This window comes from Melospiza melodia, chromosome 1 (genome assembly GCF_035770615.1).
Source record: "Melospiza melodia melodia isolate bMelMel2 chromosome 1, bMelMel2.pri, whole genome shotgun sequence".
Lineage (NCBI taxonomy): Eukaryota > Metazoa > Chordata > Aves > Passeriformes > Passerellidae > Melospiza > Melospiza melodia.
The window spans coordinates 147,915,984-147,941,889 of NC_086194.1; the positions used below are offsets into that span (position 1 = coordinate 147,915,984).

At 39.4% G+C, this 25,906-nt stretch overlaps 1 protein-coding gene across 1 annotated transcript in view; it reads right to left on the reverse strand.

The window, feature by feature from the left end:
- Nucleotides 1-3,062: 3,062 nt before the first annotated feature.
- The window catches only part of ZFPM2 (zinc finger protein, FOG family member 2), a 308,755-nt gene continuing 285,911 nt past the window's right edge, over nucleotides 3,063-25,906 (reverse strand). Inside the window, exons 6-8 of the mRNA XM_063171049.1 lie at nucleotides 15,706-15,912; nucleotides 11,199-11,423; nucleotides 3,063-6,555 (exon numbers count right to left, since the gene is read on the reverse strand). Coding sequence (XP_063027119.1) covers nucleotides 4,064-6,555; nucleotides 11,199-11,423; nucleotides 15,706-15,912 — 2,924 coding nt within the window. The 3' untranslated portion in view covers nucleotides 3,063-4,063. The remainder of the gene's footprint in view (nucleotides 6,556-11,198; nucleotides 11,424-15,705; nucleotides 15,913-25,906) is intronic.

Sequence of the window (25,906 nt, forward strand, 5' to 3'; positions counted from 1 at the left end):
TTTTTCCTTCTTCATTTGCCAGTGGTGCAGTGTTTATTGTACAAGGGAGAAATCACCTTGTTTATACTCTATTATGTTTAGTATATGACTACTACATTCCTGCAGTGTAGACAATGAACACTGTCAATAGTTATCTAGTGGAAATGAGAGACTGAGAAATTTAGGAGTATGGATCCACAGTAATATCTATGATGTAGTTTTATGATTATTTGCAATAATGAGAAGATGTCACCAGAATCCTAATGTTATTACAATTACTTCAAGACAAGCAGACATCAGCTTGTAGAAATACGCTTTACTGTTTCCCTTCTACAAAGAAAAAAACCCACCATTGTTCTGTGAAAACTGGGAAGATTGTGGTATGAATGTGATATGAATGAGGACTCACAAATGCCTTTCAGAGTCTGAATTTTGGGATAAAACCAAATAAACAAATAAATAAATTAGGCAGACAGGGATGTGGCCAAATTAGTTCTAAGCACTGCCTGTGGATGGGATGTTTTTTGAATAAGGAAATCTTCCTTAAAAAACCCAAAAGTTGAATGTAAAACCTGCCAGGCAATCAGCACACAGGGATTTAGGCAGGAACCAGCTCTTCTAAATATTAAGTCTTCATGTGGAGCGATTTTATTTTTTAACATAAACCCAGGAAATATTTGAATGCCTTTTGCTGAGCTGTTCACCCCATAGCCCCAAAGATTTATTTACTGACACCAGCTGACAGCTATTAAGGGATCCAAACCATTTAACTGAGGTGCTCTGTTTCCTCTGAATTCCAGGTGTCAAAAACTGAGGATGGAGTCCTTTTGCATAGGTGATTTGATAAAAAAAAATTAATAATCCCACAAAAGCCTAAAATAAGAACTTGGGAAGAGATGCTTTTAGCAATAGGCAGTTTATCACCTTGGACAAACGTGTAGATATAATCTGAAGAGGACACAAATAACCCCTTGGTCAGAAAATAGATTTAAGAAGTTTATTTCTGTAAACAATACTTATGACTTAAAAGTAGATGTGCTTTAAGCCTCAAGCTGGGATTAGGCCAGTATTGTGCAAGTGGTTTAAGAGACAGGAGAGAAATTTCTGGCCGGTCAAAATATTTAGGTTCTTATTTCACATGAACAAATTAAAAAAATGAGTGCAATAAAAAAATTGAAACAATTGAAAACAGTCTATAAAGTTATGGGAAAACACAGTTCCTGAACCCAGCAATATGAGCAGCTTTTTATAAAATGCTTTCTGTTCAAACAAAAATGTATAAAAAGTTAAAATATTAGTACCTGCTACCCACCTAGCTTGTGTACAGTTTTACTTTCATAGAGTGTGATGGTATAACTTAGGGGCTTAGCCCATGTCAGAGCTGCCAGTTGTTCCTGTGAAGTGACTAAAATATATAAAATGTGTTTACAATTGAGTAACTCTGCCCCCACAAATGAACAGGTTGTGCTTATTTTGAACTTGTAAAAATGGAAGCAGTCGACCAAATAGGTGATTTATAAAGAGAAAACGCTAGCAGAATTATTCTGTTGTGTGAAAGAAATTGGACTAGCCAGTGGGAAGAATATAATGCACCATGGCAGGCTTTAATTTACCTCTGGAATATATCAGGAACCCTCAGCATTTCTGGATCAGAAACTGTTTGTGATAAGGCTTTCCTCTTTCAGCATCACTTCTCAACTAGGTATTTGCTTTAACCCTGATATTTTCCTTTACTTTCTCACTGTCTAAACACACCCCTAGAGCTCTGCAAGTGTAAATTACACAGCCTATGGCCTTCTTACCAGCTTCCCTTAAAAAGTTTTCATCTATGCATTGGATCTTTCAGAATTAGGTTATTTCAATCCAGATGTAATCACCTAGTTCTTTAACCCATTACTGCCTGATGGATAATCTTCAAAATAATGGTTTGTGACCAAACAGGCTAAAATGTACTATCTATTTAAAACATTGTGAAGTCCTAGATATCCTGGTCTATTTTCTAATGAATGCTTAACTGATAATCATGAACATTTTGCTCATTTTACTCTCCCTGTGATCGTAATGCTTTTTCTCCTTCACAAGTGTTATTATCTAAGTATTTGCTATAGGACCAGCTTTGGGCCTACTGAAATGAATGTATACATCTGCTATCTTTGTTGCAAGTGAGAATTAGTACAATTTTAAGCACTCTTGACCTGTATTTAAAGCCTGGCTAACCAGCAGAATTGCTAACTATAGTTTTGAAATGTTTATTATTTTTGCTACTGGGTTACATGTAGCTACACTTACAAGTAATAAAAAAAAGAGAGTTTCAGTTAAAAACTACTCAGAAATGGGGTTCCTGAAAGCCAGTGGCATTGTATGCTCTTATGTTAGACTATGACTGGCTGCTCTGCTGAAATACCATCCTTCTATGTAGCTTGTTCTGAGTTGTTTCTTTGGCTGACACAGGAACTAAAATACAACAGTTTATGTGACTATTTGGATCATGGTTTTGCTTTCAAATTTGTAGGATGAAAGTGCATCAATAGGTAATTTTTATAATCTTAATTTTTTTAATGAGAACAGTGAAAAGGAGAACAAACATTTGCAAGTGAATGGTACTAATTGTGCATTAGTTCAGATTTTAATATAAGTTGACATTATTGACTAATATTACTATACTGAATTAGTGGAGCAAATTGCTGGTCTCTTAAATGAATCATCTTGTTTTTCATATAAGAACACTGAACACATGAAGAATCATACCAGAGGTATTACGAAGGAGATTGTTCCACTGAATTTGACATAGGAGATACTGTGAAGGAAGTGTCTTCCTTGGCATCAGTAAAGAGAACAGCCTTCCTGGTTTCAGACCCTCACATTTTAAGTTTTAGTTCACTGGGCACTCTTAGACCCAGTTGCACCAGTGACCTGTCAGCAGGGACACCCTGGAAGGGGAGGCATCCTTTGTACTCATTGTCTCTTTGAATACTTTGCTTCCACTGAAGAGAAGGCTATGTTACCCTGTTCCTAAGAGCTTTTTCACAGTTTGTTAACTCTAAATCAACCTTGAAAAACAAAATTTTTAAAAATTAAAGAAATTACAGCCAACCTTCTCCAATTATCTGGAATTTTATTCCATCCATATACATGCATAGTAACAACATTTGTTGAGAAATTATTTCTATCAGAAGTAGAACATTATCTTTGTGATCACCAGTTGCAGTATTGCTACTCTTATATTTAAATATATCTTATATATGAATTAGATTCATAATTGCAGCATTGAGTTTAGGGTTTTGTTTTAGACTGTGCCTTTCAAAAGATAAAACTGATTGATATGACCTCATTTCTTACAATACTGCTTCCAGTAATTTTGTTCATTCTTTATAAAGTATTGCATTTAACAGCAAAGGTTTAAAAATTGAGACAGAGATGCATCAGCGAAAGAAAATACAAGTACTATACAAGAAAGAAAATGCCATCTTCATTTAACGTACGTTTCAGATTAAGAAAGTGGACAGAAACATACTGCTACATACAAATGCAAAGCCTAATGACTAAGGTACTGTATGTGCTAAAATATAAAATGCAAACTGAGCCCAATTGTTCAAAAAAATTGAAATTTTAAGGCGAACTTTACAGCATAGTTGAAACTTTTTTGCAAGTTATATTTTAGCATATACATATATCTGCAACAGCATATAAGAAAAAAAATCAGGATACACAAGTGCTTTTGAAGCTATTTCTAAAATGCTTTTCTGTATTGTTTGCGACTATTTTCTTTAAAATCTACTATACAGTGCAAACCATATGTGCTACACAATAACTATACAATAACATTACAAATGACTTTAATATAAAGTTTTTAAATAAAAAATAACATAACTACAGCTATGAATACTGCTGGTAAAATAAATTAATATTTTTGAAAATGGCACCAATAATACACTTTACTAATGGACTGTAATGAAATTACACCTTTAAGTCATCAACTCAGCAATAATGAAATCTCCTGATTGTCCAGATGTAATTCAAACAGCTTTCTTTAAACTGCATGGAACAATATGCTAAACACATGTACCAAAGGTGACCGATTGTTTCATTTGACATGTTCTGCTGCATGTGAAGAGCAATAAAACTTCTTGTGAGTTATAAAGTTTGAGAGATTGTTGAACTGGATGTCACACAGTCGGCAATACTTTCCACTGGTTGGAGCCTGGGTAGAGCCATTCACACCTTTAGCTATACTAGACAACTGTTCCTCTGCTGTAGGAATTGCTGGAGAGACGTTTTCATTTGTAGCTAAGGGATTCTCAGAGATCCAGGAAGGAGACTTGTGCCCATCTTCATGGGGAGGATTCTGGGAAATGTTCTCTTGCTGTGGGTTAGCAGCAGGCCTTTCCTCCTGTTTTAGTCCCCCATTAACTATTACCATGCCTCGGTTTTTCGGCAGTAGTGGAAGAGATTCTTTCTTCGGCACAGCACATCCATTTGAAGGCGCCTGGCCTTTAGGAGATTCACTTTCTGTATTTGTGCTTTGATCCAAATCAGTATTATGAATGACGAGAGAACCAGAAATGTAATCGCTTGGCTTTATTCCATAATATGGAGAAAGCTGATCTGCTCCTTTAGCTTTCTTTATTGCTCCAGGGTAAAGGCATTGTGGAAGAAACAAATGTTTGTTTTCTTCTTTTGTAGCAATAAGCTGGGCTGCTTCACTAAAGACTTTCAGTCCTTGAAGTGTTGCTAAGTGTGTGGAAAATAAGTTTCCATTAGGAGAGGGCTGTTTTGAGTTTCCATTTTTTTCACATTTGATTATGCTTCTCTCATAACTGACATCTGGGCTGTTTCTTTCACTTTCTGGGTTTTGAAACACCTTACTGTCGAGTTGTCCCAGGTCACCACGCTGATGAGCAGTGACAGGACAAAAATTCTGCTTGTGAGCCAGGTAGTTCTCCACCTTGTTAAAACTGATCTTGCATACGGTGCACTCATGGTAGTCCAGCAGCCTTTTGGGAGAAGTGGACGTCCTCTCTGACGGGGGTAAGCATTTTTTACTGAGATCTATTGGCACATCCATCTCCAAGCAAGACACGGTGGAGTGGGCAGTATCACACTTTGAAACCGGAACACACTTGTTAATAGACAGTGATGTTTCCAGATGCTTCGAGACTATTCCTGGAAAGATATCACATCGTGGGTGGTAACATTCCCCAAGACCCTCTGTTGGCTCTTGAGTAGATGTACATGGATTGCCAAGATTAGCAACTTCTAGAAATCGCTGTTGAACTAGTGGTGGCCTCTGCTCTTGCTCAGGTAAGCACATCTCGTACATCTTCCTTCGCTTCCGAGTGCGCATTGTTCTCTGCATGGCAGGCACTTTGTTGGAAGCCGACCTCTTCAGCGGGGGATCGTGGCGAGTGGCACAGTAATACTGCTTGTGGACCATGTAGGTCTCATGTCTGCTGAAAGTAATATTGCAAGCTTCACACGTGGTCTTGTTAGGGTCACTCTCCCCTTCTACTAAGGGAGCATTGGGATTCTTCACATCAGAAGGTTTTCCATTGACCTTCTCATCACCATTGCTTGCAGTTGACAACTTCTTAGGCTGTGCAGTAAAGTCTTTTTCATGACTTTTATTGTTTGGCCCAATCAAATCTAAAACATTGGAAGAGTTTAAGCAAGATGTCTGGAGAAGTTGATTTTCTGGATCAGATGTGTGAGGAGCTGGATTCAGGATGCTTATAGAGCTTTGACCATTACTGGGACTTACAGCTTCAGGCATTTTTTCTGGAACACTGGAAAAATCTGGTGACTTTGCCATCTGCTGCCATCGGCTGCTGCAGTAATGCTTTTTGTGTACCAAATAGTTGTCCAAATTATTAAATGTTATGTTGCATTCAAAACATGTAGCCCCTTTAGGCATCAAAGGACTGTAAATTACAGGGGGATAATTGCTACTTCCATGCCTCAGCCTCCGATGGACCAGTTCCGACATTTTGGCTAATATCTCTGAAGCCTGAGGAACCACAGTGATGTCTTGGGGAAAAGCAAACTGGGAAAGAAAGGGTCCCATTGGGAAAGAGGGACCAATATTAGGCTGAACTGGAGATGAAGCAAGTCTTGGACTGGATGGTTCAGATTTTATTTTGGTATATGAAAAACTCTGCTTATTCGCGGCAGGCTGGGTTTCTGGCCTCTGGTTTGGAAGGAAAAGTGGAGCCTTTTTTTCACATTTATCAAGCTCTGTATCAGAACTTGCATCTTTAGTCTGCATGGTCTTTTGGCTCTGGGGAACATCATTTCTGCTCAACAGGTCCGTTGCTGGCTGTAAACCTTCTTCATTTCCACTTGGAGAGTGTTCAATGTCACTTTCTCTCTGAATTTTGTTGCCAGAGACATGTAACTCTTGGTGCTGCAGTAGCTCCCTCTGAGTTTGGAAGCCAAAATGGCAGTGATTGCATCTAAAGGCAGCTTGAGTAAGATGCGAGAACAGGTGCTGATGAAAGTTAATCACTGAATCTGCAGTGTAAGTACAAACTGTGCATTTCAGACTAGCACCGGGTGGGAGAAATTCTTCCATTTTCACTCCTACAGAAAAGACAAGCAAAATACAAAATAAAGTGACCATTTTGCCCCTCATGAAGAATACTGGGAAATCAGCTGCACAGAAGGTACAAATGCAGTGAGAATGACTAATTTTCTTCTTATGAGATAGTATTAGTCACCCTGAAAATACTTGAATTGGTTTTTCCTCGAACTGCTAGGTTATTTGCAGACTTTTACTCTGCTCTGGAGAGCCCTAGTATTTGCATACATTCATCAGAGCTGCAGGAAGAGAAAGAACAAGGGAAAGGATAAAAATGTACTGGACTTATTTTAAATGAAGTGTCTCAGAAATTACAGTTGCAACTAAAGGGAAACAGTATGTTCCCCATACACATTCGCTGGAAATTTTGAATGCACAGAAAGCACACCAAGGTCAAGAGGTTCAAGGTTACGATGTAGCTTGAGGTACAGCCCTGAGTGCGCCTGAAAGCCACAGACAAAGCAGAAGTAACATTTTGAGTATAACTGATGCTCAGCTCTTTGCTTGCATGGGTTGGCTGTAGTGTGGGAAGAGGTTACGGATCTACCCTCACCGGAAAGGAGTGATGACTGTGTTCCTTGTGAAGGGAGGAGGAGCAGTAAGACATGGCTTCACCGACATTTTATCTTTCACATATAATGGCCATTGGCAACTACTGCTATAATATAACACCTTTTCCTCATGAAATCACTACCACTTTATCAAGAACAGTACATTCAAAGACATCTTACAATCACCGATTAAACTAAAAACTACATGCATTCTGAAATTGAAAATGCTTTAAAAAGAGATAAGACCAGATTTCTCAACTGCAACAACACAGATTCTAGTTACATTTTAGACAATAGAAACTAAAAAAAATATTGATAGCAATGATATTCAGAATTCAAAATGAGTATTTGTTCTGCCTACACATAAGCACATATACCACACCTCAGTCAGGTGTAGTAGGTGTGTAGTAGTTGGACAATACAAAACTGTAAGAATATTGTATCTCACTCTGTGGGTAGTCACATTGTTGTACCTGGAGGTCCTCGCTTTTTGCCTAGCATCAGTGACCCCCCAAGTTGTGAGTGGCATCTTAAATTTGACCTGCTCTTGGCCTCAGAGGCCAGAAGGGAAGGAGATACACAGCACTTTAGTCAGCACTTTGTTTCCCATCAGGCACTCCTTCCCCAGGAGGCCACATGAAGCTTGAGCTCCTCCACTGACATGAGATGGTGCTTCACATGCTTCCCCATCATGTGGTACAGTGACAGCAGTCTCTATGGGACTTTGCATTTCAGTCAGGGTTCTGCATTCCTGTGGTGTAGGTCTGCTAGAGCCTCCAGTGGGAACAGCAGTAGCAGTTGAAGGAAACACAGTGCTCCCAAAGATTACAAGACATTTGGAAAAGGAATGTTTCATTCCTACTGAAGAAGGTGTTGTAACTTGTGATAATCTCTATGGAAAAATAAAGACTGACAGTATAGGAAAAAGTGCAAAGAATGATTGAATAGACTGGTTTATGACTAAAAGGAAAGGGAAAGGCCTGAGGTTTAGTCTCTCTTCTAGGAAATAACTAAAGATTCTTACTGGAAATTCACCACAATCTCAGATCTATGTCTTTCAAGGAACATAGATCTCTAGATTACATGCAGACATGGTCACTCACAGCTCATGGCTCAAAATCCTCAACACCTAAGCCAGTTGCCATGTCAATAAATGCAAATAGTTGAAGTACATGTTTTGCACAATGGCTAATATTTCAGTTTTCCTCTGCATGGGGAGAAATTAATCTGTTATCCTCCCAAAATATCTGGTTGTAATTACCAGCCTGTAAGACACACTGGGCTGCATGCACCTGATCTTATTGAAGCTGTTGTAACCTATGGTTCTGTTGGCTTACTGCACAGTGAAATATTTGCTAGGCAACAAACAGAAAACTGCAATACCTGATAGTATCTTTAAGTACAGAAAGATCTGAGCTCTAAATTACACAGAATGACGAGGTTGGAAGAGACCTTCAAGATCATCGAGCCCATCCCAACCCTAACACCTCAACTAGACCATGGCACTGAGTGCCACATCCAGTCTTTTTTTAAACACATCCAGGGATGGTGACTCCACCACCTCCCCAGGCAGAAAATTCCAGTACATTATCACTCTTTCCATAATAAACTTTTTCCTAATATCCAACCTATATTTACCTTGGCACAGCTTAAGACTGTGTCCTCTGGTTCTGTCAGTGCTGCCTGGAGAAAGAGACCAACCCCCACCTGACCACAGCCACCTTTCAGGGAGTTATAGAGAGTGATAAGGTCACCTCTGATGTCCTTTTCTCCTGGCTAAACACCCCCAGCTCCCTCAGTTGTTCCTCACAGGGTTTGTGTCCCAAGCCCCTCACCAGCCTCATTGCCTCCCCTGGACGCGCTCAAGCGTCTCAAGGGCCTTCCCAAACTGAGGGCCCAGAACTGGACACAGCACTCAAGGTGTGGCCTCACCTGTACTGAGTACAGGGGAAGAATGACCTCCCTGGGCCTGCTGGTCACACTGTTCCTGATACAGGCCAGGATGCCATTGGCCTTCTTGGCCACCAGGGCTCACTGCTGGCTCATGTTCAGTCTGGTGTCAACCAGCACCCTCAGGTCCCTTTCTGTCTGAGCACTGTCCAGCCACAGTGTCCCCTATAAAGCTGCTGGGGGTTATTGTGGCCAAAATGCAGGACTTGGCACTTGGACTTATTAAACTTCATCCTATTAAACTCTGCCCATCCATTCACCCATTCCAGGTCTCTCTGCAGAGCCCTCCTACCTTCCAACAGAATGACACACGCTTCCAGTTCAGTGTCATCTGCAAATTTACTAATGAAGGACTTGATGCCCTCATCCATGTCATCAATAAAAATATTGAACAGAACTGGCCCCAGCATAGACCCCTGAGGGACAACACTGCTGGATGCAGCACCATTCACCATCACCCTCTGGGCCCGGCCGTGCAGCCAGTTCCTAACCCAGCACAGAGTGCTCCTGCCCAAACCCTGGGCTGCCAGCTTCTCCAGGAGTGTGCTGTGGGAGACAGCATCAAAGGCCTTGCTGAAGTCCAAATAGACAACAACCACGGCCTTTCCTACATCCACCAGGAGGGTCACCTGCTCATAGAAGGAGACCAGGTTAGTCAAACATGACTGACCCCTCCTAAACCCATTCTGGCTGGCTGGGTCTGATCCCCTGGCCATACTGTAAGTGCTGTGTGATAGCACTCAGTATGAACTGCTTCATTATCTTACCTGGTACTGAGGTCAGGCTAACTGGCCTGTAAGGACCAGGATCCTCCTTCCCACCCTTTTTATGAATGGGTGTCACATTGGCCAGGTTCCAGTCATCTGGAACCTCACCAGTGAGCCAGGACAGTTGGTAAATGTTGGAGAGTGGCTTCACAAGCTCATCTGCCGGCTCCCTCATCACCCTTGGATGGATCCCATCTGGGGTCGTAGATTTATAAACATCCAAACAGCTCAGCAGTTCTCTGAATGCCTCCTCTTGGATAAGAGGGGGCCATTGATGATGAATAAGGGTTTTCTGTGTTGTCTACATACAGAAGTTTTCACTCAGCACTATTCTAGTCCTTTTCTGGGAGGTACCAAACTCCTCCAAGACAGTATGCTGCCTTATAGAATTGCAATTGCTACCCAAGAATCAGAGGAACATTTTTTCCTTCACCAAATCCACAGAGTAGACTATGCATGCCCCAGGAGTTTTTACACTGCAGCCAAAGAAGGCTTTCTTCTGTGATTAAAGCACCCATTAATGTCCTTTAGACTCCATTCATTTAACAGGAGGATCAGGAACACACGTAGAGCCCTTGCTTCTTTCCAGAAGCAGCTCTGTACACCGGACATCAAACACACAACACACTGACCCTACAAGCTTTCTTATTTGTGGGTGTTCTCTGCCACTGAAAACTCCAATGCAAAATGTCCTGCAAACTCTTGTGTTTCCAGCCCTAATTCAAATCAAAATTGGTCATCTACACCATGTGATGTGGGACATGGTTTGGTGGTGGACTTGATGATCTCAAATATCTTTTCCAACCTAGACAAACCTATGATTCTCTGTTTTTGTGATTCTAAAACACTATCCCCATTTTATACTTATAAGAAGGGAAAATAATATTTCTATCAAACAGTAAGTTTTTTTTGTGCAACAATTGTCCTGGTAAAAGCAGAGAGTTGTGGACCATGATCCTTAGAGCCTTCTGCCTATGAAGCCTCCTCTAGGGCTAAGAAGGAAGATATTACTTCAGAAGGACATGTTCTCTGGTTGTGTGTGTGTTTGGTAGCTGTAATCCTGCAGAAATTGATTGTGTCTGGACTCCTGATCATACCTTCACCAGAAAGGTAAAGAAATGCTGCCTGTATGTGTGTATGCACACATTAAGAGAGAGACAACAACAAATGAGGATTAGTAGATGAGATAAATGACACTGGTTGCTTGGGAGAGGTACTTGGTGTAGAACACTGGTCAGAAAGTGTTGGCATTTTGGTATTATCTACATGCAATGCTTGCATATATTTGGGGAGACTTTGACCTACTGAATATTATAGTGAATAATTCTTCAAAAAGCTAAATCTAGAAGATGATATACAAAAATACATGATACTTACCACTGTGAGAATTTAGGTGCATTTCCAGAGCTCTTGCGTTTGAAAAGCTTTTGGTGCACTGTGGAAAGGGGCAGACACTGGATATCTGCTGAGCACTGTCCTCACTCTCCTCTGACAGCTGTGGCCCCTCTCTCTGCCTCCCACTGCAGTAATACATGAGATGGGCCTGCAGGTTCCGCTCACTTCGGTACCAAATGCCACAGGATTTGCAAGGGAATATGTCCTCTACAAGCAAGTACAAGCAGATGCAGGTTAGTCACAGTTCACTTGGTCCCAACCAATTAACACAGCTAGATTAATTCCCCTCCCTTCCCCATTAAAAAAATACTTATTTAACAAAACATTGAAAGCAGAGAAATGGGTTTATTAAAGTGTCACTTGCGGACGAGAAACTAACATGGGAGACAGTTGATTCTTTCAAAAGGATATTTTTTTTTAAAGTTGCATAAAGAAAACTGCTAGAACCTTTTGGCACATAATTACTTTTAAAAATTAAATTAAATTAAATGTTTGTTAGGAACATGCAATACTAATTAAGGAACTATGCTGTATTTCCAATACATCACTACTCATTAGGTGACATCTTTCAATTTTGTTTCTGTGTGCACAGGACTTCCAGCTCTGGGCCTTGGAATTTTTGAGTACTAACAAGAGATCATTCTGAAGAATGTGTATTTTCAGTATGCTACCCATTTATTACTGTAAAATCCTTTTGTTCTGATATCCAGGAGGCAAGACTAGACTACTTTTCCTTAAGATTCTATCATACTGAATGTGATATTATTCTAACCAGCATGTCTATTTCCTTGGTTCCTATTCTTATTAATTATAGAAATTGAAATTTCTTATGTATTTTTGTCCTCTTATTTTCAGTAAATTGTTGGTTTTCCACTTTTCATTATACATAGAGAATATTTACTAAAAATAAGGCAATTTTTCATTGTCTCCTATCCCAAAGTGTCAGCTCCTCTCTGAGGAGAGACCATGCAGAGGTTGCACAGAGTGTTTTCAACAGCAGAAGTTGGGATTTTGATCATGCATTAGAGGCTACATACTTCACTAATGTGAAGAGTAATAATAGATATGGTATTTTTACACAAAGTGGACAGATATTTGTGTGTTAATACCCTGTCAAAGGACACAGAACCTGTTGTGTATACATCTCAGAAAGACAAAAAATCTGTTTAATCTTTCTAAAGGTGAACCTTCCATCCTATCAGTAAGAACAGGAGAAATTCCTGCTCTTTTGGGGCACATCTACACTAGTAAATTAAACTGTGACAGGATCTACACTTCAACACTGAAACTCGTCTATATTGCTAAATCCTGACAACAGTCCCTTCTATACCTTTGGCTTAAGTCAATGAACACTATTCCCATTCATGCACAAATTTCAGGAGTTATCATAGGCATAGAACCATTCTCTGCATGTGGTGTGGACACCTCTCAACTGTTTTCGAGACTGAGAGGATAAAATTGTGAGTAACTCCAGACTGAGACAGCTGACCTCAGGATCAAGCAGTTGCAGTCAACATCAAAACACATCTTGATCAATATGAAAACTCCCCTGATGCAGAATGCAAAGAGCTGCTAGAGACTGTAATTAACTTAGTTTTGAAGAATGGCTGGCTGCTCTGAAAACATGGCATGTGTAGCTGATGATGTCATTCATTACCATTCATGACAATTTATGCTTAATTTCAAATATTGATGTCTATAGGACAACCGCTCTGTTTCAATTCCTTTGGGTGAACAAAGTTGAAGACTCCAACCCATTGACATGGATGAGTCTTTTATTTGCTAAATATTTACAAATGCAGCCAAAATTTACATTACTTAGTTTGCTTCTCTGATTGCAATGCTAATGCTTGTCTATTTTTCTGCTCATGAATTTGCAAAAAATATTTATACCATTACCAATTTCTATTTTTCCCCTTGCCACTGAATAATTGTGCATGGATTTCAGACACAAATACTTAATGGAGCAGTTAGTATTCCAATGTACACCACTATTAAAACATTAGTGATACAGCTTGCATCATTTCAAATGTCCACCTCGCTTTAAAGGTGGCATTTCAACATTTAGTTTTGGCCTCAAATGGTTTAAAAAAGTTGAACTGTTGGTGCTTCCACAGAAAAGAATGTCCAAAAGTGCTAATAGGAAATTCTGATATGGGCAACTTGTCCTATTTGAATTCATTTGACTGCATTCCATCACAGAATTGAACTTTCTGATTATCTTAATGAATTTGACTTCCAGCCATCTTTATTTCCTATGGGTTAGATGGCCTGGACAATCTGCAGCTGCAGTTATGCACAGTGAATATGTGACTCCCATTACATGCCAAGCAAAGGAAATGCATGAGGAGTTTTGCATGGTGAGAGGATGGAATTTCAGGAAGGGCAATATACAGGTATGGGATCTGAACTACTTATTACTACTCTAAAGCAATGCAAAACAGATAAAGGCTACTTGAAACTAATGTTTTAATTACTTAAAAGCAAAATATTGGAATTTATTTCAATGAATACTTTCATATAATGAAACATTCAGCCTCAAGCTGAATGAATCATAGGTGACATTCTAATTTTGTTTTGAGCAAATATTAGGAAACATAAAAAATCCCCCAAACAAGCTACAAAACCAATTTTTTTTTCAGAGATCCAGAAAAGGAATGTTTAAGAGATGGCTCACTACAAATTTAGAGATTCATTCAGCTTGTTGCTCAACTTCTAGTTCAATACTTTAATGAAGAAACTGAATTTTACCAACTCAACAATGAAAAATTAAAATAGCTCCTTATGATCAGAGGCAGAGTTGGGACTGATGTGGAAAGTTATGAGCAGTAAGACTTGCTATTTTCACATTTTCCTTGAGTCAAGAACACAGAAGTTACTCTGAGTTGCTGCTAAACTTGTACAGCCAGAGCTGATGCACCATACACTTAAAGACTCCTCTCAGCAATGTTCAGTGTCCAGGGCTCTGCAAAAGTCAGTGGTGACAGAAAAGATGTTTCCAGAAGTGTGATGTTGTAGAAATCTGACTACTTTGCCAAAGCCCAGAGTTGGCCTCGTAGATTTACACAAGAATATAATCTCAGCTGAAACAATCTGTGCCCTTCAGGTAAGGTAGCAGCTCCCTTTCTGCTTTTCAGCTTTCCTTCCTTTCCCTGTTGGCTATAAACAGGCCTCCCCTAATAGTGGTAACTTCAGTTAGTGGCATGTTAAGTGCTTCTGACACCTTATTTTGGAAAGGTCCTGTGCAATCCTAATTGCTGCTTCTGTGAGCAGGTATGTCAGCTCACAGCTGCCCCACTGGTGGGGTAGAAGTGAATGTGCTTAGCTAAAGGGCATGAGGCTGCTCCAACTCACTCTTGGAAGGGAAGACTTGGATGATAAGGGCATTTGAAGGTTTATCTTTAAAAATAGGCTAACATTAAATATGTAGCTATCAAAATTGTTTACCAGAAAATAAGCAATTAAAAAGGAAAAATAAACTGAAAGGGAAACATAGAATGAAAAGTGTTACCCAGGATATTTTAACCAGTTCTGTGTGAAGAGCCTGAAGATGTTATGACTGTTCAAGGTTCAGTATTATTAAGTGTGAGTCTGAGTGGCAGATTATGTGCTCACATGTGCATGTGCACCTGAAATACTGTGTTCAGTATTCAATATAACTAATTAAAATACTTAGAAACCATGGGAAGCATGAGGAAGGGCTCCAGCATGGCGTCTAAATGGACAGACTTGCAAAGTTCTGAGAGCTAAGAATGCGCAATCTAAATCTAAGGGATGGCTGGTGAGGATCGTGGTAATGGCCAATATATTTGAAAAGTATTTAGAAAGGAGGATGAGGAACTAGGGCTGCATAAAGGTAAACAGCAGGCAAACTTTTGCATAAGCAAGAGTTAAAAATGTAAACTTTGTCCCCGTACAGGAACACTCATGTCCCTCCTCTCTAAGGACAGCACTTGAACGCGTGCTGCATTTTATCCGTGACAGAGCCCATTGATGACCAGAAGATCTAAAAACATTCTTAGTTAACCACATTCAGTGGAGATGCTACAATAAATTAGGGCTGCTCTATGGCATGATTTCTGCTGCATTTTGAAACAATCACTGAAAGGATGTGTTTCTTTTATTTTGCTGAGTATCAGAATTATTACCAGAAACTGCAGTAGTAAGCAACAAGCTTACTTGAGCAGCAGAGGCTGGACTTTGAGAGCTAGCCCACTTATCTCATCTACTTTTTTAACAGTTTCTAATCCTATTGCCTCTGGGAACAGATCACAGAACCTCCACACGAGGACAGGTACTCTGGGTGAGGCTCTTGCCAGACTGCTCTTCCTGCTCTTTTTATCTGAGATGCTGGGGGAACAAAAGCAGGCTTTGAGCTGCGGCGTGGTTTCTGCGGTCATGAATTCACCATCGCTGCATTAGCTTTTCACGTATGCCTTAGAGTGCTGTTGTTTCAAAAACCCGCCAGGGAATAGAGTTCCTCACTTACTGTTCACAATAGCTGTAGGCAAAATAGATGCCATGGCAGCCTGCTGCGGGAGCAGCTGTATGGAGTCCAGCAGGCGGGCGGGGTACATGCCTTCTGCCAGAGTCATCTGACTGGCAGCCTGCAGCCTCGAGTCAAAATCCACAACAAAGGCAACCAGCTCCTCACCCTCCGAGATGGCCTTGGTCGTGGTACACCAAAGCTGCCCTCCTGCAGGAAACAAAAAGCAGCAAGATTTTAATTGACAATATCAAATTCCAGAACTTACAACATGAGTGCTATCTTCGCAGTTCTCATTTTTTAAAAATTTTGATGGTTTATTTAAGGTAAAGAGGCATACAGTTTTTACTTTTCCTGTCTTCCTTCTACCAACATAGGAATTTTCATGTATAAGAAAAACAAATTTTGGGTAGTTTTCCTAACTATTTGCAGCATGAAAAATTATTTTAATTTTTCATTTTGTCTCCTAAAAAGCCAGCATTATGAAAATCGAGATATAGGTGAAAATAACTTATGCAGCACTTCTCTCATTATAATTCTCACCAAAGTTCCTGTAAATTTTTTCTCAACTCCAAGCTTGTTTTATTTTGAATAGCAAATCACAGCTCAGTAAAACCAAACAGCTGCAAGAAAGAAATCAGATTTCCTCTTAAGGGTGTTCTTCCCCTCCCTTATGTTTGTCACCCTCTTTCTCTAAAAAATCTTCCCTTATGTAATATTCTTCATAACACGACTGCTTTATCTCTGCTTACACTGACTGAACTTCCTGAAAAGAAGATATGCCAAAGATCTGTTTCATAAAGGCTTATTCAAATAAAGGTTTGTTTAAAAGGGGGGGAGAAGGAGGGGAAGTGGAAGAACTTTCATCAAACAGTAAGATACACTATAGCTCTGTGCTGCAAATGTCACGTGTAGTGCATTAAAAAGAAAATTAACTATGCGAGTACATCTACTAATGTATTTGAATGAGATAGTGAATGCTCATTTATTTAACATGTTTAGACAGGCAAAGCACTTATATTGTGTTATCTACACTCTCAGGCCTAGATACATATCCAATACAGTTATGCCTGAAATAATGTTGCATACTTTATAGGTTATAAAGCTTTTTTTTTTCCCTCAGGTTTTGTATATATAGAGAAAGCTATATGTTGCATTCATTAGGCAAGCAAAAACTGTACTCGTTTTGATAAGTAATATTGCTGTGTTTATCTTTCGGCATAACTGCCTTTTCAACTGCACTTCATTTTTTTCCCTTCAACGAGATTATAGTTTTAAAACAACTTGTTGCAAAAATCTGGTAGAGGAGATAACAACAGTGTATGATATGCCACAGCTAAATGGAAGAATTAGGACATTGTTTTAGAGAAATCTTGGACAATTAATTAAACCAGTCTATTAGCTTTCAAAGATGAGCAAACAAAAAAGCATCAGTGACAGTGTATTTCAGTGGCAAAATACACTAAGCTTCCAGACCTCAAAGTGGTGTAGAAGTTTCAAAGCAGAAAAGTGTCTTTGTATTCACCCTTCGGTAATACAGCAGTTGAAGCTGCTACAAAGTTTAGAAACAATTTACTGTGACGGGACCAAAGCACACCAAGATTTACTGGTCTCCAAGATGACAACATTAAATAGTGCAAATCGGAGTAATTTCTTATAGAGAATAAGAAGTTGAAAAATAAAGATAGCACCAAAAATTTCTACAAATGGAGAATCACAATGCCTCAGCAGGAATTAAAAAAAAAAAATGAAGAGTACAATCTAATATATTGTCTGATATAACTAGTAAATATACAGAAGCCTTCAGAGCTAAACTGGGAGAAAACCTCTTCCAGAAAGAAACAGGTTAAATTCTTAAAGTGTACTTAACTAGTTTTGTAGATGAAAAAACATGGAACACACACTGCAATTTGAGAACCTGAAATTGGGTACTTTTGCAGCAAACATCACACAGCTAATTTCCGTTATTAGCATGCACATCTATCTTAGTTATATACAGAAGGTGTAATAATCAACCAACACATTTTAGTATATTTTAATACAGAATAAGAGCTCTTTCTAGACTTTATTATTCGCTGGATCTCTTAATAAAAATGAGTCACTGCAGAATAAACAACTGAGACTTCCTCTATCCCAGCAAACATCTTGACATGCTGTGTGTACCCTTGGGGGGGAAAACAAGTGATTACTGGGTCTCCAGCTGCACTCAGTCTAGATGAGCTAAAAGGCTGAGTCAGGCTCCTGGTGTTGGAGCTCCTCAGGGCGTTGACTCATGTCCAGCAGCAGATTAAACTCGGGCAGCTGAAGGGAGCAGTGACCCGGGCTGCCTGCTCCACCCAGCTCCTGCAAACCGTCACACCTATGGCAGGCACAGCCTGGTGGGATGTGTGACAGCTTTGGAAGCACAACCGCTTCTAGTTTGGCTTAATAAAGAAAATCAGAATTAGGGAGGTTAAACCCATTTCTGCATATTAATACAAGCCTTCAGCTCAGTAGGATTCAGATCCAAAAAGGGTATTGCTATTTTGTTTTCACTCACCTCAGTCAATAGAAAATGAGGCATTTAAGTAATCATGACATACACATCCACATTTTCATCAGAATATGAAATTGTGTAAAGTTAAATCCACAGATGAGCTCCCAAAAGATGCCTTCCAGCTACTGGAAATGCAGCTCAGCACCTTTGCAGCAACAGTCACTCATTGGGACAGGACACAGTGCAGTCCCCACTTGTCCCCTTCTATGCTTGCCTGCACAGAGTAAGGCAAGAGCTGCTGTTTTGAAAGATGCAAACGATTTTATTCCCCTTAATGCAGTGAATGCAAACATGCTGACCTTCATGCACAGCAGGAAGATTGTGGAAGAGAAGTCTTCTTGAGCCTTCTACTGCACAGTCAAGCAAAGAGCACAAGTCAGTCAAGAGTGACAGAAAAAGTCCTGTCAAGTGCAGAGAACCCGACAGAGGCTTCCAGATTTAATAGGAAGTTCCAGTCGTGACTACCACATGAATTGCTATGCTGTCTAGACACCTCTGGCAGGGATAAGGGCTTCCTTACAGGTGGCAGCTAAAAATCAGGAGAATTTTTTTCCCCCAAACATTTCAACAGGCTAAGACACAACTGACATATAAACAGCAGTCTCTCAGGAGCACCACAGCTTTCATTAAACACAGAGCAGAGTTAACAACAGGCTTTCAAAGGGACGGTACAGAAGCCATAGCCAAGTACCAGTGGTGATTAGAAGGAGATAGGAAGATGTTTGCATGAAATATATGCAAAGGCATGAAGATTTCATAAAGAAATGTGAAGGACTATTATTTATATGAGATGAAGTTCTGATTAAGCTGGCTAGATTTTTTTTTAACCAGCTGTTCCTCTTCTCAGAAATAACTTACAGGAGTGAAGTTGTTCTACAAAGCTTTACCAGGCAAAGTTTCTCAGTCCTAAGATAACACAGGCATCCGAGGAAGAGAAAGGATGAACAGATGTTTTAACAGAGATGAGTGACTGACAGTGCCTCTGAAATTGTCATGGTTATATAATTTGGTCTGAAATCAATGGTAGATTTGGGCCTCTCCTTGTCCATAATGAATACATTGGCCACCCATTCTGCCATAGCAGAAAGAAGATTCTTAGTCAGGCACAAGAAGTATGACATTGATTATGAGGATGACAACGATTATATTTATTGCTCACACACCATCTAAATATTGTCAATGCAGTATATAATACAAGCAAGTCTAAAGGATTATAATATAAACAGGTTCAGCTAGAAACACACAGGCTTACAGTCTTTGGCATTACCAAACGCAAAGCAAAAAAAGCACCCTTTTTGCTACTCCGGGATTTTATCTCAGTATGTGGCCGGCTTTTACTCACCCATTCTGGACGGAGTGCTCCCTATCTTCGGGCTGGATGTACCCGGCAGGAGTCCCTGCCAGGGGCGGGGGCAGGAGGCCAGGAACCCGCACGGAACTGCCTGCAGCCTTGGGAGAGCAGTTTGCCCAGGTGGCCCAGTCCCCAGCAGCACTTTATACCCTTCTCAGGCCGATGTGTACTGAAGTCAATCGCACCCATCACAGCTCCCGCATCTCTGGGACGCATTCATTACGCGAGCAGTCCAGACAGTTCCTCCTGCAATTCCCACCCGGTGCTCTTATCTGAGGGCAATTCCCACCTGGTGTTGTTATCTTTGGACAAATCATATTGCCCGTCAGAGACAATAGCAAGGAAAAGCGTGTGTGCCTCGTGCAGAGGATGCACGGGAAGTTTCGGGCATCCGCTGACTCTATTTCGTCACCATCACAACCACGAATACTGAAAGGGGTCTTACAGGTTTTACCTGGTAGAGTAGTAATAAAAGTCTTACTCTTGTGCCAGTGCAGAAAGGAAGGTTTTAGATCAGCAACAGACTTTGTAACGTTGTGAGGCTGTTTTCTTGAAAAGGGTAATTATGGTTCTGTGAAATCGGTCTTGAGCTTGTAATGTATTGTTTAATATCGATAGTTAAATCAAACAAATGTATGTGATATATAACACACACATGTCAAGCAGAAGAAAAGAATAAAAATGTCTGTAAACACTGTGTATTTATTTTACCTCTTCTAGTTGTTCAGAATTCAAGGAATTAAAAGTGCTCACTTGTTTAATCATCAGAAGACAGGAAAACTAAAGAATATCATATTGTGCAAACCAGAGCAAAAAAATTACACTCCATTTGTATTGGCATGAGTTCTTTACCAAAAGACATCAGGCACTGAAGCAATTATCTGATACCTTCAGAACATCCACCAAATGGGAAGGTTATTTCAGGGTTCTCTTCTTTGTCTGCATCTTTCACTGCAAATATTTCTGCTGCTTTAAAAAAACACCAACACCCTTAATTACAAACAAAAAAACCCAATCCAAACCAAAAACTTTCTATGAAAATGAAAGAGTAAGGTCCTGATGTCCCTGAAAAACTGTGGACTTACTGTTCTTTGTAATGTTTATGATCAAGATTCTTGTACAAACAGATCTGGTTCCTAACAGGAAGCTTATAAATCATACTCATAATTGCTGTCAAAACTGCAGTGGAGTGTACTGCAAGTTTCGATAATAAAGAATAGAGTCACAGTTCAAACTTGATTACATTTTGGAAATTCATGGTGCTCTTACAAGAATCAGTGGTCTTAAATATCTTCTTCTCCTGCCAAATTTTTCACTTGCACTTTTTATTATTTATGAAATCAGTGTCTGCACAATGTCATGCAGACCTCTGCTGATAAACTCTAATTAAGATTAAGACAAGCCTTTTGGAAAGGATCCCATCATTAGCAAACATGATAAACACAAAAATACTCCCTACTTGTCAACCAGGAGCAATTCAGTAACCTAACAGTATTATCTGTTGCTAGGCTACAGGGCTGACAAAGCTTCAATTATATTGTATGGCCATACCTATAGAAGACTGTATAGGAAAATGTATCTAATATAAAAGCATTTAACTTCATCCATGCTATCTGTAATTCACGGCTTCCCTCAATGGCAAAAAATCAGGTTAATAATTACATGGCATGCTGAAAAAATCTTAGCAATGTGTCATGTTTGCACAGTTTTTTCTAATTTATCTCTATGATTGATAGACATTTGCTTTGTAAAAATAATAAAATGCAAGCAATGGGATGCCGTAAACCAGAAGCATAACTACATCTGGACTCATCAAGATATGGAATCACACATAGTATAAAAAATATATAGTAAATTGAACCAATTAAATCATACTTAGATGCAGCAATACACTATCTTCTGTACTCAGAATAAGGAGTAAAATGGTGATAGATACGCATGGTAATTCAAACCTTTATTTTATGTAGGACAGACACCTAAAATAGAAAAAAAAAAAAAATTTCAACAGCCCTTCCTTTTTTTCTTCTACATTTGAAATATTTTTTTTTTAAACAAAGGGACCCCTACTATCCCATTTGAAACCAGGAATTTGCCCTGAAAATTTAACTAAATGACCCTTCACTCATTTTGATCCTTAGAACTCTGGAACCCTTTACCACTTCCAGGGAAAAAACAGAATCCTGTACAGTGAGTGTTGTGATGGTGGACTGCTGCTTTTTTGGATTTTCCCCCTCCACTTATGTTTTGCAGGCCTTAAGGAATGATAATCTGTGGATCACAGTCTGATATATATAAGGTCAGACTCACCTAACTCCACTGGGAAAAAGAGCTTCAAAATGGATGAAACCATTAAGCTCTTGATTCACATTGTTGCTTTCAGGAAAAGTACCTTAAGAGAGCAAGTAGCTAAAACCAGCATTTCCACTCAGTACAAGGAATTTCATGGATTGAGAATCATAATGAAATATAAACATACATTCAAAAGCAAATTCCAGTTTCCCTGTCTTTAGTATTAGTTGATTTTCCTTGCTCAACTATCTGAGTCTTGTTTTTTTGACCCAGAAATGTCACACACCTTTCACAGAAGTTTAGGAAATCAATCGCAATTTCTATTAAAAGCAGCTTTCAGTGCCAGTTAATTCCAAAGTATTACTTTTGTGTAGTAAAATTTGAGCTTACTGGACTTGATTGCGTTGCTGCAACAACATAATAGCCCATTTCCTGTACACACATCTTTTTGCAAGAAGGGTCAAAAGACTATCAGAATTTATTTAAACAACAGACTGTTGCTCTTAGCAACTTCCAGGCACCATCAGCTGAATTAAACCTTCCTCTCCCAATAAAACATTCCAACTTGCAAAAAATTGTGCTTTTTAGTAATGGTAATGCAGGTTAGAGTTAATTTATTTTCTTTCCTCCTTTGTTCCACAGGTTAAGCATTTATGGAAAATTTGCACATCACAATAGGATGGGATCTTCATATTTGGGTTCCTTCTGCTTCTCACCCATGGGCTTGTGACGACTCAGCTTATTGAATGCCATTTCAGTACAGCACAAGTTATTGGGCAGATCGCTAATTTTTGACATGAACAAAGTACATATATCTATATGTGGACACATTGTTTAATAAAAAAAATTATAATTCATTCAAATCCAATACTGTTGAAATTTTTGACAGTGGAGTGGTACAAGGAACAGAACTTATAAATTATGTGTGCCCCTTCTTTGAAAAATGCTTTGGAGGTTTCTTTGTGCATTGGCAAATACAGTAGGAATATGAGTTATTGTGTGAATCCTCCTGCACAGCACCTGATAAAAGAATAAAGAGCTGTGACATATTCTTAAAACAATAGAGGAATTAAAGAGAAACAATGGGCCAGCTGCTTCATTAATACAATCAAAAGACAGCCCAGCACAGAGGAGTCCAGATAATTAAGCACTACTCTTTTAGACCTTTTTTCTATAATAAAATTGCTAAAAATTTATTAACTACTTCATAGTTGTTAGATAGATCTATGTACTTGTTTATTTGGGTTGATTAATGCCTTTTCAGTATTCTACAACATGCCAACTCATGGTTCATACAAGTTTTTGAATAAAATAATGTAGGAATATGTGATATGGATCTGTGGTATATGCAGCAATAAATCAAAGGCATTTTGTGAACAGTCTTTCCAGTTGCTAAATAATTCTTAGCGTTTTTCACATGCGTACACAAAATATGTACTCTGCACAGCATTTTTGCTATTAATGCACTTTAATGTTGGGGATCCAACTGTTTTTCTGTGAAGTGTCCTAAAAATCCCCCCTGCAAATTCAGACTACTCAAACTCTCACCAAAACCAGCTTTAGTGTTACATTATTGAGATGATTTCCTAGCTTCTTCTATAATTTTTCCTTGTTTACTGATCAAAGGAGACTGCCAAAAGATATTTGACCTTTAATTTTAACTACCCACTGCATCTGATAAGCCTGCAATAAATGGAAAACCTATTTTCCTGTATAAAAATTAGACCAATATAGGGGACAAACCAGCTCTGTTGCCACTTTTGCTATTACCTTTGTGTTCAGCTTAGAATATGGAGCCGTCTCAATTTTTAGCTCACTGAACAAAAGGCAAAGTGAAGAAACTGCAGTGATATTTTCCAGAAGGAATGCAATAGAAAAATACTAATCTTAATGGCTCTAGCCAAATTAAACCCCTGCATTTAGATATATAAGTTCTCTGACCAGAAACAGGGAAGAAAATACTCCTTAGGAATATAGCTCTTGCTCCTTCATGTGAGTCAACCTGCCTGAGCTTCGGGTCTGACTTCAGCTTAGTCATATGCTGACAGCTGACAGTGTATTCATCTGAATAGATGATTTTATGGTTAAAACTGTCAGGCATTATATAGCTGATAAAGAGGAAAAGAAAAATGTGAAAGGAACTCGCCAGTCCTAGGGGAGAGAACTCCTAAACCTGGCATCTCAGTGTGAGTGTCAGGAGTTGGTCTTTCCCTTGCTACAGTACAACTATTACTAACATCACCATCTTATGGCAGCAGCTCTCAAATTCACACTGCAAAACCCTTCCTCAGCTGAACCCCAAATAAAGCACAGTGTTTCTGAAGTGTAAGGAGTGCAAGGAACAGATTTTGACCTCTTGTTTTTAACAGTGTTGTATGCTTGCATTTTGCTAGTTTGAGGATATTTATGTGTTTCCTCCAATTAAATGTCTACACGTAACACTCAACAGAGTTCTAATAGGTAAAGAGGCAAAATAGATTAGTGCTCCGAAAATATTCACAGGAAAATAATGTGGTAATTTTATTTGCCATTTTCCCCCCTGATAGAGCTGTCACAGCTTATTTACCACAGGGGGAGACAGTTAAACCCATATCCTTAGAAGTTCTATGCATTTAAGAGGCTTATATATCTCTTCTGGGACCCTCGTTCAAATCCTGGGCTAATCAGAATGAATACATATCTTTCTATTAGATGGCTCTAAAAAGTCTTAGGTGATATCAGCTCCTGGTGGACGACAGTCCACAGCGTAAAACTATTAAATGTTTGGCACAAATGGCAATACTTACGAAATGAAGCTGAAAACTGTAATATCCTCCCACATCACAAGAAGTTAAGTCTGCTGCTCAGAGGTTGAAATTAAAGCCTGCCACAAATGCTAAACCTGTTCTATTTCCTTAATTCAGCATAAACTCAAACAAGGAAGTCGAAGGAGTTCTTTCCCAAGTTTAGTGATTTCTTCCCTTTTTCCCCCTCCTCTTTTCTTTGTAAATTCTACTGTTTTGAATTGAGTGCTACACCTTTTTTACATTTGAATTAGGTCTCAGTGGAGTGTTATTTTAGAATTTACGAAGCTTTCAGAGAGAAAATGATAAACAGCTTGAAAAAACCAGATAAACCCTTGCCGACATTGCCCATGTTGCATTCCCACCACCACCGCAAAGGAGCTAAAACTTACTGTCAGAGCACACTCATCCCCCTTTTTACTTTTTACAGGACCACTGAATGGGCACTCTCCATAGAGCTTCCCAGGAGACGTTCCCAGGTGACGCCCACTGCTTTCCCCAGCTTTTGTGGATGTACCAGGTTTCACAGAAAGAGAAAATGCACCACTGAAACCAACTACTCTGAAGCAGGGCTTTGGATACACACATTCCTACAATCCCTGCTTCCATAACAGCACAGCTGTAAGGTGACCTTTTGTAGCCTTACAAACACAATCATGCCTGTGGATTGTCTTTTCAGAGTTATTTTGTGAGGCTGGAGTGTATGAAAAAAGGAGGTGAATAAATGAGACAATAGATATGCTTTAATGGCGCCTCTTTCTTGCAGGAAAAGCAGAGTACACTTCATCTTATCAATGGATTTTCTACTGTCTTGCACCTGCTACTGTAGGGCTCATTTCTTGCCCCTGGGCAAATGCAGAGTGAATGGCAAAGGCACCTGAGCGGGAGGAAGGATTAGATAGAAGGAGCTGTAGTGATAGGCTGTATCTGTAAAGGAAAGCAACACAAGAAATATAACAAGAAATAGGGAAGTTTTAGAACGGTAAAATCAAAGTAAGAAACATTGGTTACGAGACCTGCCTGCTTATCCAATACAGGGGCCAAGCTCCAGAAAAGGCTCATGGCTTTGTGAGAAACAAAAGGCAGCTTTTATAATGAACAGAAGCCGGAGCATTTCGTTATGTGCACTGTAACCCAGAGAAAACAGCTGCTATTATCGTGAGTTATCTCGGGCCTTTACTCGTGTTAACGTTCAGCTCACAGGCTGAAGTTCAGGAACTGAAGTTCACCTCAGCTGTAACGACC